The sequence below is a fragment of the Oryctolagus cuniculus genome, chromosome 2 (assembly GCF_051225735.1).
Source record: "Oryctolagus cuniculus isolate XC-2025 breed Fujian yellow rabbit chromosome 2, ASM5122573v1, whole genome shotgun sequence".
Taxonomy (NCBI): Eukaryota; Metazoa; Chordata; class Mammalia; order Lagomorpha; family Leporidae; genus Oryctolagus; species Oryctolagus cuniculus.
Window position 1 is genome coordinate 67,963,529 of NC_142868.1, and position 18,347 is coordinate 67,981,875.

The 18,347-nt window shown below is 45.3% G+C and overlaps 1 protein-coding gene across 20 annotated transcripts in view; it reads right to left on the bottom strand.

Annotated features, from left to right (window-relative positions):
• Positions 1 to 18,347, bottom strand: part of LOC127482610 (centromere protein U) — a 49,653-nt gene that overhangs the window by 15,079 nt on the left and 16,227 nt on the right. For 9 of the 20 annotated variants that reach the window (XM_089325640.1, XM_089325638.1, XM_089325641.1 and 6 more), the window contains 4 exons: positions 17,444 to 17,504; positions 16,788 to 17,039; positions 7,047 to 7,116; positions 1,472 to 1,580 (listed from right to left, as the gene is read on the bottom strand). In XM_089325640.1, the coding sequence (XP_089181766.1) occupies positions 1,472 to 1,580; positions 7,047 to 7,116; positions 16,788 to 17,039; positions 17,444 to 17,504 (492 nt within the window). Of the gene's footprint in view, positions 1 to 1,471; positions 1,581 to 6,477; positions 6,915 to 7,046; positions 7,117 to 16,787; positions 17,040 to 17,443; positions 17,505 to 18,347 lie in introns of those variants that run through there. The other 11 variants (XM_089325639.1, XM_070067778.2, XM_070067775.2 and 8 more) reach the window with 3 other exon arrangements.

Below are 18,347 nucleotides of genomic sequence, written 5' to 3' on the forward strand. Positions count from 1 at the left end.
CAACAAGCCGCTTGGAAAGGGACTGCCTGTTGCCCAAACGATGAAGCCTGGCTTCAGGCCCCCACCCTCCGGCCTGGGAAGGATTCACAGTTCTAGATGCCACCAAGAACTTTCGCGATCCCTGCAAGGAGGTCAGAACTATCAACAACAACAGGACCTGAAAGACGTGGCTTCCCTCCTTCCGGACTTCCGGACGAGTGACGGGGGTCAGGACTGGTGGAGAAAGTAACCGCGGATGTGAGGGAAGCAGCAAGAGCAGAGACTTGCAAGCGGAGCCTGAAGACGCGACCCAACGGCTGCGCTCTCATGGCCAAACCTGGCAGACAGGAGCTGCCGCTCGGGCTGAACAGAGAAAGGGGCTTCTCCCGATGGCCCCCGCACCTGCTCAAGAGGCTGTGACGCGGCTGACGTGACAACAGGAGACTGAGACCGTGCATGGACATCGCTGGGAAAGCAGAGAGAATGTCAGGACCGATCAAAGTGCTGCCCACCAGCATCTCATGCCCCAGAGAGCGCTTTCAGGGAAAGAAGAGTCGACCAGTGCAGCAAACTCCGTTTTTGCCTTATTTGAAGAAATTGTCAAAGCCACTCAGCATCTACCACCCTGATCATTCAGCAGCTGTCAACCTCGGGGCCAGATCCCTCCACCAGCAAAAACAGCATGACTCACTGAGAGAGATCATTACCAGTTTTCAGCAATACAATGTTTTTAATTAAGTTATATATATATATATATTTTAGACACAAAGCTATTATATGCCTAAAAGCCTACAGTATAGTATAAATGTAACTTCCAAATGTGCTGGGAAACCAAAAATTCGTGACTCTATTGTGGCATTTGCTTTACTGCAGTGGTCTGGAAGCAAACCTGCGATCTGTCTTAGGTACGCCTGTGATACGAATGTCACGTCTGGCAAATGCTAGCAAAAGAAAGCTAGTGATGCATATCAGTATTAGCTAAAATAGATATTAAGACAAAACAGCATTTCTAGCAATGGAGGTCACCATTACTTGATGATAAATGTCTCATTTATAAGGCAGAGCAATTTAAAGCATGATGTTCCTAATAAAATGGTCTCTAAATATATACAGCACAAATACCAGGAAAAACTGAGTAATTACTGGTTCCATCCAGATGCAATAATTAAACTCCCCAGATCTAGTATTTAGAGATTCCGCACGGATTACGTGCTAGGCCATAAAGAAAGCCTCAACATTTCAAGTCAGTATCACCAGACCATCAGGATCTTTGACGACGACAGTTAAGGTAGAGTTCATACAAAAATATAAATTAAAAAGCCACATATTTCGACATATAAAAACATATTGCTAGTGACTCACAGGATTAAGGAAAATCATAACAAAAATATCTAAGATGTAAGAATAATGAGAAGACATACAAAAGCCCACTAAGCAACAGTCGTACCTGAAGGGGAATCAGTCGTGTATGCACTAGAACATCAAGACTTACTTATGCTCCCGGATTGCTTTCTCACATGCAGACAAAACAATATCCAACTCCATGAGGTCACTCTTCTTTTTTCCTTCTAGACACCAAATATGCACGCTGTCAGAAATACCTAGAATATCAAGACAAGTCAACTTCAACATGCTGATTGTTCGTATTTGGCTCTAGAGACAGAGTTCTGAAAGCTTGAAACAAAAACAGTGCCTCCCATCGGGTAAAGGCAGCTCCGGCTGAAGAATCCTATGGGAGGCGCCATCCTCACTGCTTCCTGCCCACTGCTTCCCTCACAAACCCCGTCTGTATGCTCACTCTCTTCCTGCCGTCTCTTTGGTTCTCCCATTTCTGCTGAAGCAACCAAAAGCTCTGCTGCCCTTTATCTTGTGTGTAGCTGTCCAACACCACTCCCGATAAAGTCCTTGTCGGCAAGGACAGTATTTTGTGAACTTTAATCCCTCCGTTAACTGGCCACTTGCAGAATACATGATTACTCGGTGCATTGTTTTAAAATGTTACTGTAATATTCTGTAGTAGGATTCTGAAGACCTACAGTTCTACTTTGAGCTTTTATTTATTTTACTTTTATTTAATGAATATAAATTTCCAAAGTACAGCTTATGGATTACAATGGCTCCCCCCCATAACTTCCCTCCCACCTGCAACCCTCCCCTTTCCCGCTCCATCTCCCCTTCAGTTTACATCAAGATTCATTTTCAATTCTCTTTATATATAGAGTATCAGTTTAGCATATATTAAGTAAAGATTTCGACAGTTTGCACCCACATAGAAACACAAAGTGAAAAATACTGTTTGAGTACTGGGGCCCTGAGTTGTCATGTCCACACCTCCATGTAGGACAACTGTGTCCCTCTAATTTGCGTGGAGTTTCCTCTGCTGTTTTCTCCCTAACTCTTCCCTGAGATTGTAGTCTCTCACCTTTTTTTATTTTAAACTATCTTTCCCTAGACTAGACCAGGAAGCTCCCTCCCAATTCTGCCATCTTGAAACCTCCAAAAGGTACTATATATTTTTTTAAACAAAACACAGTATCTCAAGATCTTATTAGTCCAAATAAAATCTTCCTTAAGCTCTAAGGAACAGATTAACAAAAATTATGAAGAACCATTATATCCAATCTGTCTTTACTTATTTAACATTTTTATCTTGGCACCAGAATTATGAGTTATATTCTATACACAAGAACACTTGCCTGTGAAATATGGAGGTGCACAACCTTGAGATCACTGAGCAGCTAGAGAAAGAGAACATTAACATGGGAAGCAGCCAGTGGGCCCCCACCTGCACGCATCTCCCTGCCAACCTGCAGGTTACCACTATTCAGAAGTCTGTTTATCACTGTATCAGTCCTGATTTTATGCTACAGGCACATACATATTCCTAAACAAGAGTTCAGTTTACATTTTTGACTTTTTTATATTTATGCCAGCAAAAGTTTTAATTTTCTATTTCATTGCAAAAGTATATCACAATTTACCTATCAATTCTACCATGACTGACTGCTTTCAGGATTTTTTTTTTTTTTTAAACAGGCAGAGTGGACAGTGAGAAAGAGAGACAGAGAGAAAGCTCTTCCTTTGCCGTTGGTTTGCGCTGCGGCCGGAAACCGTGCCTATCTGAAGGCAGGAGCCAGGTGCCTCTCCTGGTCTCCCATGGGGTGCAGGGCCCAAGGACTTGGGCCATCCTCCACTGCCTTCCCGGGCAACAGCAGATAGCTGGCCTGGAAGAGGGGCAACCGGGACAGAATCCGGTGCCCCGACTGGGACTAGAACCCGGTGTGCCAGCGCCGCTAGGTGGAGGATTAGCCTACTGAGCCGTGGCGCCAGCACTGCTATCAGGATTTTAATAGCACAAAAAATAATGCTACGAACACTCATAAATACGTTTCACAAGGAATTTCTTTAGGAAATGTATCACAGGCACCAGCCAGGTCTCTGACTTTGTGTATTTTCAACATTACCGAAGTTGCCAAAATGGTTTTCAAAATTGTTACCATAGCTTTCTACCTGCAGTGGGTAAGGATTCCCACTGCCCATAACCTCATTCCCTGAAGAATTAACTATCTGCCAATGCAGCCTTGGGGCAGAGGACTTTGTCTTTTAATTAAACTTGTTGCTAAAAGGATTAAAGTTGTGGCAGAGCCTTCCCAAGGTCAGAAAAAGGAAAAGGGAGGCATCTGTCCTGGGAATGAAGTGTGGCTGCTACCTGCCTGCCTGTGAATGCTTCCGCTGCAGTCCCGACCTGCTTCTATGGACCACTTCAGGTCCTGCTTGCTAGTACACAGCAATGCTGTTAACCCTTGCAGACAGCTACAGCTCAGTATGTGCGTGGGAGGAAAAATGTATACACGCCCAGTACTGCATCAATTCCTGTGGCTGCCATGTAACATCACAATATCCAATCCAATGTAGGCATGGAACCAAGTAAGGGAGACAAAGAGGCTAAAGCCATATCTAAGGAAACAGCCCTCTTTGTTCTGGGCTTAGGCTTTTAGATAAGAAATCCCACCTGGGCCTTATGCTGGCATAAATAATAAAAAGACTACTTCCTACTAAAGGCCTTGGTGTCTTGTCTCTGTGCACGAATCCTGCTACTGTAGGTGCAGAAGGGTCTCATCATAACTGAAGCTGACATTTCTGTCACTCATAATGGACTGTCTTTAAACCTTTCACTGTTTCTTCTCCGGTAAAAATCCATAATGCCACCTGCCCATTCCTTCTACCGGGCTGGCAGAGTGTGCATCACCCCCATGTGCTACTGCTGTTTGAGTCTCACCCTGTGCCTTTCTTCATGGTCTCTGGATGAGCACAAGTCCTTGATTTTATCAGCTAAACTTACTCATTTCCTTCACAGCTAACCTTTTTGTGTCTTCTGTAAGAATTCAGAGTCATACACTCCTGTACTTTCTCTAAAAGTTGTCAGATCATACCTCCCACAAATGAAGTCTTCTCTCCACTTGAAACGACTGTCGAGTGGATGGGAGACAGAGGGCATCAGCTGGGCTTCCCGCACCGGGACATGGCCACAGCCCTTCCCCATCTCATCCTGCATTCAGCCCGTTTGCAGAGACGCACGGGGCACCTTCCCTTCTCTCCTTCCACGTCACTGTCGCAGGCTTAGAGTGGAGGGTTCCTTAAGTGGCTGTTAGGCTCACCCGGAAAATCGCCTGGAACTAGGCCTTAACTGCTTCTTGCTTTGTCTCCACAGGAATGTTTTTCTCTAGTGACTGTATTTCCCTGGTGGTTGTAGGATTATCCTGGTTGTGATCTTGAAGAGCTAGTTTTATCAGCCTTCTTTTCTACAGGTTTATATGCCACAGTCATGGATAGAGTGGAGATGTGTCTCCTTTGCATCTATTTTAAATTTATTTCCCATGAAGTTGCTCATTCTATTCTTAGTAAATTCTACACTGCAGGCTGGCGCCTCAGTTCACTAGGCTAATCCTCCACCTGCGGCACTGGTACTCTGGGTTCTAGTTCCAGTCAGGGCACCAGATTCTGTCCCGGTTGCCCCTCTTCCAGTCCAGCTCTCTGCTGTGGCCCGGGAGGGCAGAGGAGGATGGCCCAGATCCTTGGGCCCTGCACCCGCATGGGAGACCAGGAGGAAGCACCTGGCTCCTGGCTTCAGATTGGCACAGTGTGCCGGTCATAGGGGCCATTTGGGGGTGAACCAATGGAAGGAAGACCTTTCTCTAACTCTGCCTGTCCAAAAAAAAAAAATCTACACTGTAGCTTCTAGTGGGTGTGTAAAATCATACAATCACTTTGGGCATACGGTTTTTAAAATTTGGTCACCCTAGGACTCAGCAGCTCTACTCTTTATATTTTCCCAAGAGAAACCAAAACACGTGTTAACAAGGAAATGTGTGAGAGAAGGTTCACGGCAGCTTTATTCATGAGGGCCAAAACCTGGAATCCAGTCAGCATCCATCAGGGAGTGCCGGCGGGGCTGTGGTGCAGCGGTGCAGCGCAATGCCACACACGACAGACATCACACACAACACCAAGGCGGACCCACAGCAGAGCACATGCTGTGGGAGTCCATCCATGCGAAATCCCACACCAGGCAAAGCTAATCTATGGTAGAAAACAAGAGCACCAAAGTCCCTGTCTCTGGGAATGTGAAGAGGGGACAGGCATCAAAGGGAATAGGGAAATTTCGGGAGGAATGGGAAGCATCGTTATGTTAATAGTGGTTTGAGTTACACAAGTGTTTGCATTTCCCAAAATTCAGCTATTATATACCCAAGATCTAGGCATTTCACTGTATGCAGATTTTACATTAACAGAAAAGAACTAGGAGGGCAGTGTTGTGGTACAGCAGGTTAAGTCTGCTGCATATAAGCACCAGGTAGAGTCCCTGATGTTCCAACTTCCTACCCAGCTCCCTGCTAATGTACCTGGGAAAGCCATGGAGGGTGGCCAAGTGCTTGGGTCCCTGCCACCCATGTGGGACACCAGGATGAATCTCGTAGCTCCTGGCTTCAGCCTGTCCCAGCACTGCCCATTGTAGCCATTTGGACACTGAACTAACAGATAGAGGATGTCTTTTTCTCTCTCAATCTATAACTCTGCCTCTCAAAGTCTTTTAAGATTTAGTTATTTATTTCAGAGGCAGAGTTACAGAGAGGGAGAAACAGAGAGATACAGAGAGAGAGAATCTTTTATCAGCTGGTTCACTCCCTGAATGGCTGCAATGGCTGAAGCTTGGCTGATCCAAAGCCAGGAGATTCATCCTGGTGTCTACATGGGTGGCAGGGGCCCAAGCGCTTGGACCATCTTCTACTGCTTTCCCAGGCCATAGCAGAGAGCTGGACTAGAAGAGCAGCAGCCAGGACACGAAGCAGTGCCCATATGGGATGCCGGTGCCATAGGTGGAGGCTTAACTTACTAAAAAGTGCTAGCCCCAAATAAATCTTTAAAAAAAGAAAAAAAATGGTAAACAAGCATAGAACTCTGGTTAATGATGTATACGTTGAAATAATTCAAAAGAAATGTACTAATGTCAAATTTATTTTGAAATGCATTAATGGACAAATTAACAACTCAAGTGTTAACTGTGAGATCCAGATAGTAGGTGAATATACACTGTAAAATTCAGTTTGTTGTATGTTGAAAATTTTCACGACAAAGCATTAAAAATAGTTACCTCAAAGTCACACATGCTTCATTTTTCAAAGTAGCAGTAACAATTTACTGTTTTAACCAATCAGCACTTTTTTCCATTACATCTTTGACTAAGTGACAAAGTATCATGCATATTCTGGGGCAGACATTTGGCAGTTGGTTTATTTGCTGAGAGACCCACACCCCATACTCAAGGGCCTGCGTTCCAGTCCCAAGTCGCAGTTCCGCCTTCCCACTGATGTGCACCCTGGGAGGCAGCAGGTCATGGCTCCGCTAGCTGGGTCCCTGGCACACACGTGGGAGACCTGGAACGAGTTCCTGACTTCAGTCTTGCCCAGCCCTAGCTGTTGTAAGCATTTGGGGCAAGGGAATCAGCAGAAGGGAGGTGGCTCTGCATAAGTAAATAAACTACAAAGAAATAAAACACCATCCTGTACCTGAATCTCCAGCTTCATTGCTTGTTTTTTTCCTTTTGCCACGAGACATAGTCTCCTTTTTCTGAGTTTCCTATAAAAATTATAAAGCACATATTTTTCTTTAAGAAGTATTCATTCTTAAAACATAAGCCTTAAGATGACTTATCAAACACAATCAGTATTTTAACTATAATTCCTTAGTTCTAAATTACTTATATCAATTATCTAAATTTGTTTAAGAAAACATTACCAAAAAATTAAATTTTCACAAGACTTTGAGTGGACTTTTAACAATCATTGCGAGGGAGAAAGTGGAACTTCCACTGTGTAAGATTACAACGTGCAGAATCAGGTCCCATTTCTGTTTCCAGCTACAAGGAAGTAACAGTTCTTAAAGCTCTTATAGGGGAAAAGCCTCCCTTCCACCCCTCTAGGTTCTTTGGTTGAACTACAAATTAAGTTGACACGTAAGACAGAAGAACAAGAGAGAAGCCTCACTGAACTGTTGCCATAACACAGTGGGCATTCCCACACAGGATCCCCACAAGAAACGAAGGGCCAGCTAACTGAAGCTGGTGCAGCGTCCTGAGCGCAGAAGGGGGTAGGGGATGCTGTGGGTGGTCGCCACGTAAGTTGTGGTAAGGGGAGGGGAGGAACTGTATGGTCAGTCCTGTAGATGAAAACCCTTCAGGTGGGGCCGGCACCTGCAGTGCCAGCATCCCATATGGGCGCTAGTTCGAGTCCTGGCTGCCCCCTTCTGATCCAGCTCTCTGCTATGGCCTGAGATAGCAGCAGCAGATGGCCCAAGTCTTTGGGCCCCTGCACCCGCGTGGGAGACCCAGAGGAGGCTCCTGGCTCCTGGCTTTGGATCGGCCCAGCTCCAGCCACTGTGGCCATCTGGGGAGTGAACCAGCAGATGGAAGACTCTCTCTCCCTCTCTACCTCTCTGTAACTCTTTCAAATAAATAAAATAAATGTTTAAAAAACAACAACAAAAAATCCTCAGGTAATAAAGGCACTCGACGGCACTGGGGCACACTGGAGAGGTGACTGGCTTGGTTTGAAGATGGATCCTGTGAGCCAGCTGCCTGACTAGGACCTGTGGGCTGATGCTGGGAGTGGAGAGCAAGCCCCTAGCTTACAACTACACAGGGAACAGGTGCCTCAGTGCTGCAAGTGCAAGCACTGAATTCTACCAACAACTGAGTACCCTCGCTCTGAGTCTCTGATGAGATTTCAGCCTTCTGAGATCCTGAGCAGAGAATCCAGCTAAGGTGAGCGCGGACTCCTGACCTACAGAAATTGAGAGACCATAAATGTATGTTTGAAGCCACTAACGTTCACGGTAATCTGGTAGGCAGCTGTTGAAAACAAATAGAGAGGTTGAGTTCCACTGAGGTAGAGAAGCTGGGAAAACACCTTAGGCTTTCCACAAATTGAACCTCACAAAAGTTAAAAAAAAAAAAAAAAGCTGATAAAATTCATGATGATCAGCCAATAATCAAGCTACCTGCCAGAATAAAAGTCAACACTATTCACAAGCCGATACAGAAATTGGAATCTCACAACCTACCATGTCCATTACACAACTGAAAACTACTAGACTGAAAATGTCACACGGTGGAGACCAGAGTTGTGACAAGTGGGGTAAGCCGCTGCCTGAACTCCAGCATCCCACATCAGAGTGCTGGTTCCAGTCCCAGCTGCTCCACTTCTGATCCATCCGTGCTATTGTGCCTGGGAAAGCAGTGGAAGTTGGCTCAAGTACTTGGCATTCCTGATCCTTGTGGGAGACCAGGGTGGAGTTCTTGGCTGTGACCAGGCCCAGCCCCAGTCACTGTGGTCATCTGAGGAGTGAACCAGCAGATGGAAGAATCCTGTCACTCTGCCTTTCATGGGAATAAATCTTAAAAAAAAAAAAAAAAAAAAAAAAAAAAAAAAAAAAAAAAAAAAAAAATCACACAGCAAAACATGACTCATAAAGACAGAAAAAGTATGTATTAGAAACCAGCCTGGGGGCTGGCACTGTGGCACAGTGGGTTGACACCCTGGCCTGAAGCACCAGCATCCCATATGTATGCTGCTTCTAGTCCCGGCTGCTCCTCTTCTGATCTACTCTGCTGTGGCCTGGTAAGTCAGTAGAAGATGGCCCAAGTGCTTGGGCCCTGCCCCGCGTGGGAGACCTGGAAGAGGCTCCTGGCTTTGGATCAGTGCAGCTCTGGCCGTTGCGGCCGACTGGAGAGTGAACCATCAGATGGAGGACCTCTCTCTCTCTCTCTGTGTAACTCTAACTTTCAAATAAATAAATAAATCTTTAAAAGAAACCAGCCTGAAGAAGGCCAAGGTGGATTTAGTAAACAAACACTTTAAAGGAGTTATCATAAATGTTACTTCACAAGTAAAAAAAAAAAATAGTCTTAACTAAATAGGAATCGCATAGAAATATAAATATATAAAAAAAGTAAATTCCAGAACCAAACATCTTACATCTAAAGAGAAAAAGAAGCTTATTGGATGGTACATTTTCTTCTAGTGGTTGCTGTAACATATTACTACAAACTTAGCAGCTTAAAAACTGAAATGTATCCTCTGACAGTTTTGAAGGCCAAGTGTGAATCCCTTCAGTGCCCCAAAGTCAGGGTCTGGGCAGGACAGCACGCCCTCTGGAGACGTATGGGAATACTCACTCCTCACTTCTTCCAGCTTCACCCATGGCTACTCCAATCCCTGCCCCCTTCACATCCACTGTTCTGTCTGATCTCCTCTGCCTCTCTTATAAGGATACCTCTGATGACATTTATGGCCACTCACAACAGAGGAGAACCTGGAGTTAAGATGTGGATAGATCCATAAGTGCCAATATCCGTTTGATAGGTATTCCAGAAAAAGAGAATAAAGAGAACAGTGCAGAGGACCTAATAAGAGAAATAGTTGAAGAAAACTTTCCAGAGCTGAAGAAAGATTCAAGTCTTGAGATTGTCAGTGCACACCGAATACCCAGTAAGATTGATGAAAACAGATTCACTCCTAGACACATCTTGGTGAAAATTTGCAATTCCAGTGATAAAGAGAAAATCATAAAGGTTTCCAGAGAAAGGAAAGAAATAACCTACAGAGGAACTAGAATCAGGTTGACTGCAGACTTATCATTGGGCACCCTGGATGCTAGGAGTAAGTGGGCCAATATCATCAAAGTTCTGCAGGAAAAAGGTTTTAAGCCGAGAATCTTATATCCAGCCAAATTAGCATTTGATTTTGAGGGTAAAACAAAGGTGTTTTTCGATATTGAAGAATTCAGGACATTTGTTTCTTGTGTATCCCCTTTGAAAGAATTACTGGAGAATGTGCTTAGTAATCTAGAATGACTCCCAAGACACACATGCCGTGTGCTTTCCTCCTGCCCACACACACCACATCATGTAAAGCACCAGTCTGTACTCAGAATGATGGACAGCCAGTGGCCTACTGGACCTGGGCGGGAAAGAAAGGTCAGGCGTTGTCTTTGTGTTGCTGTAGCCAAAGGATCCATTGAGTGGGCTTCATGACAGCCATCTGCCTGTACAGGGGGAGACTGCTGCTGGTGGGAGGGGAATCATCAATGGATGGGAGGGGGAGGGCAGGCTTGGGAAATGGTGACAGGAGACTCCTGTCACAGAGGGGTTTGAATAGATTTTTAATTTTCATAATGTGAATCTTCAACCTTTACATTAAAACTTAAAATATGCTTCATTTGCTGATTTTTGTAAGAGCGCCTTTTATCTTACTGTCTACAGTCTAATCACATTTACATTTTATTGTATAAGCCCATCCATGGCGAGATCAAATCTTTGCCAAGTGCTTTCTCTTTTTATGACCTACACTTAAAAAATGTTTTAAAATCTGAGGGGCTGGCACTGTGGTATAGTATGTTAAGCCTCTGCCTGTGGTGCTGGCATCCCACATGGGTGTCTGTTCAAGCCCTGGCTGCTCCACTTCTGATCCAGCTCCCTGCTAATGGCCTGGGAAAGCAGCAGAAGATGGTCTAAGTGCTTGGGCCCCTGCCACCCACATGGGAGATCCAGATAAAGCTGGCTCCTTGCCTAGCCGTAAGTGCCGAACGACTGGATAGAAGATCTGACTCTCCTCCTCTCTTTGTAACTCTTTCCAATAAATAAATAAATTTTAAGGAAAACAGAAAAAAAAAAGATGTGGATATATATTTTGGGGGAAGGAGCACAATTCTGCCCATGACATATGGGCTTATTTGCAGATTATAAAGGGCAAAATAATGGCCAGTAAACTTGAAAATACCAAAAAGTTTATCTAATTTGCAGATCAGAGAGAAAAGAGATTCCAAAAAATATGATCAGAGTCTCAGAGACCTGAATACAAATACTCAATGACCTAAAATACATTGAAGTTCAAAAAGAAGACAGCGAGAATGGGGTAGAAAAACTACATTTGAAGAAATAATGGCTGATAATTTCCTGACTTACAGATCTGAGCATCTCAGCAAACCTCAAGCAAGATAAATAATATGATGATCTATCCAGGTATACCATGATTGAAATGTTCAAAACCGCCGGTGCCACGGCTCACTAGGCTAATCCTCTGCCTCCGGCGCCGGCACTCCGGGTTCTAGTCCCGGTTGGGGCACCAGTTCTGTCCTGGTTGCTCCTTTTCCAGTCTAGCTCTCTGCTGTGGCCCAGGAAGGCAGTGGAGGATGGCCCAAGTGCTTGGGCCCTGCACCTGCATGGGAGACCAGGAGGAAGCACCTGGCTCCTGGCTTCGGATTGGCACAGCGCGCCGGCCGTAGTGACCATTTTGGGGGTGAACCAACAGCAAAGGAAGACCTTTCTGTCTCTTTCTCTCTGTCTAACTCTGCCTGTCAAAAAAATTAAAAATTAAAAAAAAAAAAGAAATGTTGACAGCAGCCAGAGGATTCAGACATTGTAAATACACATGAGAACCACCAACAAACTCCTTGACTTCTCATCAAATTCAGCTGAGAACCAGCTGGAATCAGGAGACAACAGAATGACATCTTCAAAAAGCTGGAGGAAAACTGTCAACTCCTAATTCTACATCAAGTGACATATTCTTTAAAAATAGAGGTGAAATAAAGATACTTTCAGATAAAATCTAACAGGCTGTCACCACCAGACCAGAAATAAGAGGAATGCTAGGAATGCTCCATAGGCTGAAGGGAAAAGATGAAACTCAGATCTGTAGGAAGGTGATAAGAGAACTGGAAAGGAGAAGTGAGAGGGCAAAAGTAAAAAGATGACACATTTTTTCTTCTTATCATTTCCTTAAAAACACTGCCTCAATCAAGAATGACAGTATTTGGGCTGGCACTGTGGCATAGGGGACTAAGCCCCCGCCTGTGTCACTGCATCCCACATGGGCACCAGTTCAAGTCCCGGCTGCTCCTCTTCTGATCTGGGAAAGCCGTGGAAGATGGCCCAAGTGCTTGGGTGCCTACACCCACATGGGAGACCCAGAGCTCCTAGCTCCTCATCAGCTCAACTCTGGCTGTTGTGGCCATTTGGAGAGTGAACAAGTAGATGGAAGATTTTTCTGTCTCTGTAAATCTGAAACTCTGCTTCTCACTCAAATAAATAAATCTTTAAAAAAATGAATATTGTGAGGTCAGATTTACCATCTATAAGTAAAATATGACAAAAATAGTACAGAGGATGGGGGATGAATAAATGAAATTATACTGTTATGTAATTACATTATATAGTGGGAAGAAATTGTCAGCTATGAAGTAGGATATACAAGGATGACAAAGTAACACACTGATTCCAAATAGATTGCTAATTTAAGGATGTGTGTGTATGGGTACACACACACACACACACGTAATATTTTTTTAAGAACCTGCAAGAGAACCCCCATCTGCTGGTTCGCTTTCCAAAGGCCTGCAACAGCTGGGGCCTTTGGAAAGGACGGATCACTGGAGCCATCACCTGCTGCCTTCCAGGTACTGCACTGGCAGTAAGCTGGAGTCAGGAGATGGCAATCAAGCCCAGGTACTCCCAGGTGGCACATGGGCATCATAACTGCTAACCCAAGTGCCTACTTCCGAGGATGCATTTTTTTTTTTTTTAAGATTTACTTATTGGGGCTGGTGCCGTGGCTCACTTGGTTAATCCTCCGCCTGCGGCACTGGCATCCCATATGGGCGCCAGGTTCTAGTCCCAGTTACTCCTCTTCCAGTCCAGCTCTCTGCTGTGGCCCGGGAAGGCAGTGGAGGATGGCCCAAGTGCTTGGGCCCCTGCACCCACATGGGAGACCAGGAGGAAGCACCTGGCTCCCGGCTTTGGATCGGCATCGCTCCGGCCACAGGGGCCATTTGGGGAGTGAACCAACGGAAGGAAGACCTTTCTGTCTCTCTCTCACTGTCTAACTCTGTCAAATAAAGAAATTTTAAAAAAGATTTATGTATTTATTTATTTGAAAGGCAGAGTTACAGAAGTGCAGAGGGAGGGAGGGAAGGAAGGAATAGGGGAGAGGCAGGGAGAGAGGGAGAGGCAGGGAGAGAGGGAGAGAGGGAGAGAGGGCTAGAGGGAGAGAGGGAGAGAGGGAGAGAGGGAGAGAGGGAGAGAGGGAGAGAGGGAGAGAGGGAGAGAGGGAGAGAGGGAGAAAGAAGAGAGAGTCTTCCATCTGCTGGTTCACTTCTTAGATGGCCGCAATGAACAGAACTGCACCGATCTGGAGCCAGGAGCTTCTTCCAGATCTCCCATGTGGATGCAGCGGCCCAAGGACTTAAGCCTCCTTTACTGCTTTTCCAGGCCATAGCAGAGAGCCAGATGGGAAGTGGAGCAGCCCAGATTCAAACTGGCAGCTATATGGGATGCTGGCATGCAGGTGGCAGCTTTACCTGCTACACCACAGCGCCGGTCCTAAGGATGCACATTTTTAATCTAGAAGTGACTGCTAACAAAAAAAAAAAAAAAAAAAAAAAAAAAAAAAAAAAAAAAAAAAAAAAAAAAAAAGCATGGCTCATAAGCTAATAGAGAAAATAAAGCAGAATATTGAAGAATATTCAATTAATCAAAAATTAGCAATAGAAGGACAGAAAAACAAGAAATGGAAAATACTAAGATTGAGTTGAATATCTAAAATTATATAAAAATGGATTTTTAGAGAATTGGTGGGACAGGAGATACAAATGGAAAATAAACAGCAAAATAGTTGACTTAAACCAAACCATTTCAATAATTACATTACAAGCAAATGAACAAACAATCCAATCCAAAGGCAGAGGCCATCAAACCAGGATAAGGACTTGCTGCCTGAAGTCCTTTTTAAATTTAAAGACAAAAACAAATTGAAAATTAATGAATTAAAAAGTTTACCATGCAAAGTAAGCTTAAGAAGGCTCTTGTAGCTATATTAAGATCTCACAACATAGATTTTCAAGATTTCATAATAATACTAGAAGCCGTTCATCAGAAAGACACATACTTAAATAAACACACAATTAGAAACAGCTTTATATGGAGTGGAATGGTGGTTCCCAGAGGCTGGGGAGAGGCGGGAGTAGGGAAGTACTCATTCAAGGGTACAAAGCAGGGCCCGTATAATGCATCCCACAAGGGTACCAGTTCGAGTCCTGGCTGCTCCACTTCTGATCCAGCTCCCTGCTGATGTGCCTGGGAAAGCAGCAGAAGATATCCTTACTACTTGGACCCCTGCACCCATGTGGGTGACCTGGATGAAGCTCCTGGCTCCAGGCTTTGGCCTGATCCAACCCTAGCTGTTGTGGCCATTTGAGGAGTGAATCAGTAGATGGAAGATCCCCCTGTCTCCCTATTTCTCCCTTTCTCTAACTCTGCCTTTCAAATAAATAAATAAATAAATAAATATTTTTTAAAAAAAGGTACAAAGCTTCAGAAAGACAAGAGAAATAAGTGTTTGAGATCTATCACACAGCCTAATGACTGCAGCAAATAACAATGTATATCTCAAAAATAGCTATGAGAAATTTCAAATGTTTCAGTACAAGAAAGGGTAAGTGTACAGGTGGATGGATATATTACCTTGAGCTAATCATTCACAATATATATATATCAAAACATCACATGTATCCCATAAATAATTTAAAATAATATATAATGATAAAAAGCTTTAGGGGAAAACAAAGCTTCAAGTTCATAACACAAAACTTCAAAGAACTAAAGAAAATTCATCACGTTATGGTGTTAAAAAAAATCTATGTATCTGTCAGATCAAGTAGACTATGACGCCCCTCATCAAAAAACAAAATGAAAAAACCCTCCAAACAACCAAAGCAGGAAGGACCCACAGCATCTTAACTTCACCATCAGCCAACTCGACGTCAGCTGACTTTCAGAACACCATGCCTGACAACTGCAAATTCAAGTCACAGGGATGTTCACCGAGACAGACCTAGTAAGTAAGAGGCAGAACATGCATAGCGCAGGGGCCTATGTCGTGACACAGCAGGCAAAGCTGCCACCTACAATGCTGCCATCCCACATGGGTGCCAGTTCCTGTCCCAGCTGTTCTACTTCCGATCCAACTCCCTGTTGATGGCCTGGGAAAAGCAGTGGAAGATGGCCCAAGTTCTTGGGCCCCTGCCACCCACATGGGAGAAATGGATGAAACTGCTAACCCCAGTTTCAGCCTGGCCTAGCCATGGCAGTTGCAGCCAATCTGGGGAGTGAACCAGTGGATGGAAGGATGGAAGACCTCTCTCTCTCTCTCTTTCTGGGGAGTGACCCAGTGGATGGAAGATCACCCCCGCCCCCATTCTGCTTGTCTCTCTGTAACTCTCTGAAATAAATGAAAAAGAAATAAGAAAATATATTGATATTTCCTCGTACATGCAGAAGGAAATTCTGGAAGAATATGTAAGAAACTAATTACCTATGTGTACATTTAGTGAGTGGGAAGGTGGAGAGTGGAAAATGGGGTAGCAGGAACATTTTACTATTCTGTAACATTTTTCCAAACATGACATGAATTATTTATTCAAAATGTTAAACCAAGTGAGTACAGTGACATATTAACAACTTGACCAAAATATGTCAAGGATCTTAGAACAAATTCTGAGGAATTTTATCAGAATTTTTTTAAAGGAAATGATCAGGGGTGCACACCAAGATTTAGCTACAAAAGGCTTCATGAAGGCACTTAAAAACTGTCTAAGTACAGTTATTCATTAATAAGAGTAATTAAACTGTGGCATATCCGTGGACAGAATGTTTTGCATGTTTTAAAAAATATTTCTTTATTTGAAAGAGTTACAGACAGAGGTAGGGAGAGAGAGAGGTCTTCCACCCACCAGTTCACTCCCCAGATGGCTGCAAGGGCCAGAGCTGAGCCAGGAGCTTCCTCCCATGTCAGTGCAGGGGCCAACAGCTGGGCCATCTTCTGCTGCTTTCCCAGGCACAACAGCAGGGAGCTGGCTCGGAAGTGGCGCAGCCGGGACCTGAGCTGGCGTCCGTATGGGATGCCCGGGCTGCAGACTGGGGCTTTGACCTGCTGTGCCACATTGGCGGCATGTTTTGTGTCTGTTAGAAAGGCACTGTGGGGTACTTCATGACCAGTGCGGGAGCCCACCGATGGTGAGAAATGCCCAGCCGTAGGGCTGAGGATCCCCGAGGCTAGTTTGGGGCTGCAGAAGCGGAGGGGAGTTTGATGTTCTCTTCTAGATTTCCTAAAACATGTTTATCAACAGAAGAATGTAAAATTCATCGTTTGAAAGAACAGAAGGAAGTAAAGAAAATACACCATTTTCCAGTAAACCTTTTCTATCCCACGGGGCGGTCTCACCACGGCCGGGGTCCCTCTGTCCGCAGGTGCACCGCTGCCACGGCCGCCTCCCGCCTCGGGCCTCTCTGACCGCGGCCGTCTCTCGGGAAGCCCCGACGGCGCCCCGGCCGGAACAGTGTCACACCGTCGCGCACCGATTCTCTCTGGTGACTGAACTTTTCTTCGTATCTCACTTTCTCCCGAGCTGTCAGAGCCATCGCTAAGGGGCTTACATCTTCTTCCAGGCTGCGAGAAGCAAACAGCGTCACGGGTCTGGAAAACACGACCGCTCACCCTCCTGACGGCAATGGTGCCACGCTGCGGCGCGAGCTTCTATAGCCCAGGGAGATGGCAGCTGAGCAGTGGACAGAACAGGAAATCTACAAGCCAGAGCTCCACGTCAACACTCCCCACCATCCCCTCTGCCGCTGAGGCCCCAGCCCCAACACGGCGCGCCACCGCTCTGAAAACTGGCAGAGGCGTCTGCACCGTGCCTTAACGAAAAGCACTTCAGGTTTTAAAAACTCACTTTTAGCCCAAAAACGTCCTCTGGAACATAGCGCTTTATGAAAACTGCCGCCACAGAACACTCTCCACAGTCAACTGGAGTGTGAAATGCCTGTCGGAGTCTGAAGAACAGGCGCACGTACCTTTGTGGCTCTCAGTTTTACAGACGTGCTTTCACTTGCTTCATTTGCAGAAGTGCTCAAGCTGTAGGAAAGAACAAGCCATCAGTATCTTGCACACATTCGCACATGGTTCTACGAGTGCTCCCCCGACACGAGCACCGCTCAGTTTACTCTGGGGCTAGCCAGTTTGTCACGGGCAGGCCGGTCGCCTTCCTAGTTTCATTGGCCGCCTCCCAGACCCAGCCACATTGGTTTGTCCCAGGCGGGCAGAAGGCAGCGCTCCAGGGCTGCTGCAGTTTGGTCATGTCCGAGAACTGCGCCTTCCTCCAGGTTACCAGGGCCGTCCTCTGTACCAAAAGCTAATCCACTAGACTCAACTCTGGTGATCCAACAGGGAATCTCCTCTTTCGCCCTAAAAGTAACCCTGACTTCTGATGGAAGGTGAGAATTTTCATCTTTTCATTCAATACAATCCATCAAACACGTAACATCAACCACAAATGCACTCACTTTAAAACTGAGGCCTCAGGTGGGCGTTTAGGCTAATGATGACTATGCCCAAATTCCACACCTGAGGACCTGGGTTTCATACCTGGTTTCTGAGAAATGCTGTTGGCCTCTCTGTAGTGGGTGCGTCCCTGCTGCCCCAACTTCCTTTTCTGTTTACCTGCATTACTTACCCAAATGATGTCTCTTGTTGGGACTTGACATGACACCAAAACCAAGGTTACCGAGAACAGTCTCTGGTTAAATGCAAAGAACGCTCGTGCTCAGGCCTCGCCTCACGTGCTTCTCAGCTGCATTTGACCCTCCTTACTTAATTTCTCTCCCTCCCTCCTCTCTCCCATTTCCCTCCCCCCACCTCACTCACACACACACAATTCTGTGAATAAACACTGCCCTGGTTCTCCTCTCTCTTTTCCAG